Source organism: Apis dorsata, unplaced genomic scaffold (genome assembly GCF_000469605.1).
Source record: "Apis dorsata unplaced genomic scaffold, Apis dorsata 1.3 scaffold_196, whole genome shotgun sequence".
Classification (NCBI taxonomy): Eukaryota; Metazoa; Arthropoda; class Insecta; order Hymenoptera; family Apidae; genus Apis; species Apis dorsata.
In genome coordinates this window covers 662,780-666,520 of record NW_006263480.1, presented here as the reverse complement: position 1 = coordinate 666,520, position 3,741 = coordinate 662,780, and the positions used below count along the sequence as shown (strand labels likewise).

Here is a 3,741-nt window from a genome sequence, read left to right as displayed (position 1 = left end):
CATGGCCGGATACGGGATGGGCATAAACGGTAGCGATTATGGCTCGCAACCGTACAACGATGGCTCGATGGGCTACGACCCTATGCACCAGGTAAACCGTCACGACTTTCCTTCTCTAATTTAAAATTAGATTTTCTCCCCTGTAGTCAGTGATCATTGCCTCGCTTTCTTCAATGCCATCCTGCATTCTTTAGCATGTGCCAAATTCAATCTTAATAACGCTTAGACTCCGATTTTGAAGAATTTTTTCCAGTGGCTTCGAATGAATGGAAAGAGACGGCAAGATTTGTTCATTTTCATTTTTATGCTATATCATTATGAATGATGATCGATCATATTTGATGGAGTTGATAAATTAGAATTCTGCTCTTGATTTCCATCCATTTTCAAGCCATTGCATTGTGTTTTCCATAAATGCATGTGTCATCTCACCGCATATTCATACATATAGCGAGAAAGAATGTTTGAATGGGGAAGAGAATGGAAGAATGAAAGAAGGAGGAAGTGGAATCCAATGAATCGGTGTATTATAATGAAACAATATCTGTGCTCGAGCTTATATACAGAATTCAATTTGATAAATTGAAAATGTTAAAATATGAAGATATTGAATATAATCTAGTGAAAGTCAAAAGTGAGTATACATCGTATGTATAAAATAAAAAATTTATTTATTATATCTTGCAATTGTGTTGTACATATTAAAAATTGATTGAAAAGTATTACTTAATCACATAAGTAACCAGCTATTTTAGATGTACATTTTATAGAAAATTGTACATTTATAAAAAAAAAATAGGTAATTCGATTTATAACATATATATTTTCATTCTACAACTTATTTCAGGAGAAAATATATGTATAACGATATGAGGAAATTGAGGATACTTGAGGACCATTTGTATGTATAAATACAATTAAGAATGAAAAATGCAGACATTTACAATCTCACATCAGTATGAAACAAATATTATCTTTGTAAGTTTTATATTCACTTTTGACTTTTTCTGAGACAAGATATTCTCTAATTACAAGTTGCCAATTTCTGTTATCGATCGAGCACTCTGTGTAGAGTCAAGCACGCATGAATGTGTTTCGATAGCTTCCAAAGAATTACATGTGTAGGTGCGAGTACATTACGTGTGTGTTGAAATATATATGTATATATAGAACTGGGTTGGATATGCTGTTGCTAGCCCATAAAGATGGGTTTAGGAAGGAGCCGATAGTGGTGGTAGGAACTGAAAGTTAGAAGAGGAGGTGTGTCAGGGAGTGCACACGAAGCTAGCAGCAGCTAGTAACATAAGGGTTGCTTAGTATGCATTGGAGTTGCTAAGTCACTTTTTAGGTAGGGTTGCTTCCCTCACATATTAATAGACTCGGTAGGTCCTGTTTCTAACGAGCTGCCTCTATTCAACTGATGAAACGCAACGGAACTGCATCTTCCGAGATCCAATTTCTATATTTGATAGAGAAACGAAAATACCATGATTTTCTTCGTCGTTTCAATCATCGTTTTATTTTTTTTTTTTTCATTCTGAATTCAGCGACGACTTTTAACACGTTTGCTATTGTATATTTTTGTCATATAAAATGAAAAGAATAATTTTATCATGAAACTTTTCATTTTTACTTTAATTTTTTTTTTTTTTTTTTAATATATTTCAATGCAGTGTATATGAGAATTTCCTATCCTACAATGACATATATGATCGTGTTATTCTTGTGAAAAAAATGGAATGTGTAAAAATAGAAGGTTTTCTTTTGGCATGTGTTCAGTACGAGCTACGTTTATTATACAATTAAATTTAGATTTTGTTGTATTTTTTACTGTTTTATAATTTTTTTTTTGCGCTTATTCAGTATTTAATAATTCACTGTATTTTTATTCTATTCTTTTTTATTTTTATTTCTTTAATATCATATAAGAGTATTATAATTGAAGTGTTTTGTGATAGTCGAATTTCTCCTTAAATAATAATAGCGTGTTAAGAGTTATGAAACAATAAAATGGCGTACGAAAATCATGATATCAATATTTAAAATTGTTGCCACGTGTTTCCAATTTCTGTCCTTATATTCTCCCCTCGTGCAAAACAACATTCCAAAACAAAGAAATAAAACGTATCGTATAGTGTGTCCGATTCTTCGAATCCAGTAAATCTTTCTGACATGCAATTTCGACGGTGTCACGTGATAAAGAGTGACGTTGAATTAAATTCGTGTACATATATGTACAAACATGCGAGGACTGTTGCTCGGCTGGCTTGGAAATTTGTAGATATTCCCAATTGTTGGATTAAATATCCTTCTTGTCGATACACCATCCGTTTGTCGATATATACTATTTCGTTACAAATATTGCGCCGTGTCATCCTTAGTTCATTTCAAAATGCATTCCAATGCAAGCCGCTACCAAGAAACGTTTAAATATCTGATTAAAATAACTCTACTCTATCTAGTATCGAATTAAAATTAAATCTCTATTCCATACTATTTTAATGAATTCAATACTTGTTGAATGTTAGTTTATTCGCGTTATTAATCCATTCTATGTATGTAAAAATTTATATATATATGTAATTATATCATGGATTGTTTTTTCTATTAATTAATTTATAGTATAATATCTGAAATTACAAGGAATTCAAAACTTAAAACTTAAAATAATTATTTTTTTATTTGAAATTTTTGAACAGATATAGTATATTTATAAATTTTGATTTAAATAATTATAAATATATTTAAATATATATAGAAAGATATTTTATTTTTTGAAAATATTTGAAACTCGAGGATGTAACAGTATTTAACTATTTCTAATGAATGATATATAATTTCTATCGTGATAAGATTTGACCATCACTCATATATACTTTCAATTATCAACAAAGCTAATCAATTTACACGGTACAATTCTCAATTGCTTCTGAATCTATTGTAATTAATTATGAAAGGGTTAAAAATATTCTCCCCCTACCAGTGTATCCTATTCATTTCGAGGAAAGAAGACATAATAATTAATATACACTCTCTTCGAGTTAATCCGCATCCAGAGTCATTATTGCTCGATCTCGTTCGCATTTTTCTCGTTACCGTTGCGTTTCCAGAAATTCGTATCAACTCGGAAGAGCGAAGTAAGTTTGCAAGAAAATTAATTTCGCGGTTCATCCGGTTCGGCCACGGTTCCAGATCCCGAGGGGCGAGAACCAGCTCGAAATGAAGCGACTAAAATGCATACTCCCTCCTAGCTACCGCGTTTTCAAATCACCTTCGCTTCTCGTCTCGTTCTCCGCTATGTCTGAATGTTCGCCTATTCTTCACCTCTTTCTCATTACGTATAAGAATTTTATCGAGCTATTTGCTTCTCGAGTCCTTCATCGATGAAGAACATTCGGATCAGAAACTTTATTTTTTTTTTTTGTAACGCGATGCTAATAATGTAATTATGATATTATATCATTATTCGATGAGATCAAGTTGTATACGTGTTGAACTGCGATCTCATCGAGGGTTGGAAATATATGTTGTGGAGGGATGGAGTATAATTTTAGAATGTTATTTCAGTTTGTCGTCTCTATGGTTCGAAACTCTCGAAACCTATTATGTTTGTGTTTAGATAATTGTGTTTGTCTTTAGATTTATTTTAATAGATATGTGGGAAAGATGAGAATATAGAAATTTAATATTTCATGAACCAAATGATCGATGACCGTTATTATTTATTGGTCGTTATTATGA

At 31.6% G+C, this 3,741-nt stretch overlaps 1 protein-coding gene across 1 annotated transcript in view; it reads left to right on the top strand.

Annotated features, from left to right (window-relative positions):
- The window catches only part of LOC102677155 (homeobox protein extradenticle), a 62,777-nt gene that overhangs the window by 52,421 nt on the left and 6,615 nt on the right, over positions 1 to 3,741 (top strand). The window contains exon 10 of the mRNA XM_006614755.2: positions 1 to 91. Coding sequence (XP_006614818.1) covers positions 1 to 91 — 91 coding nt within the window. The remainder of the gene's footprint in view (positions 92 to 3,741) is intronic.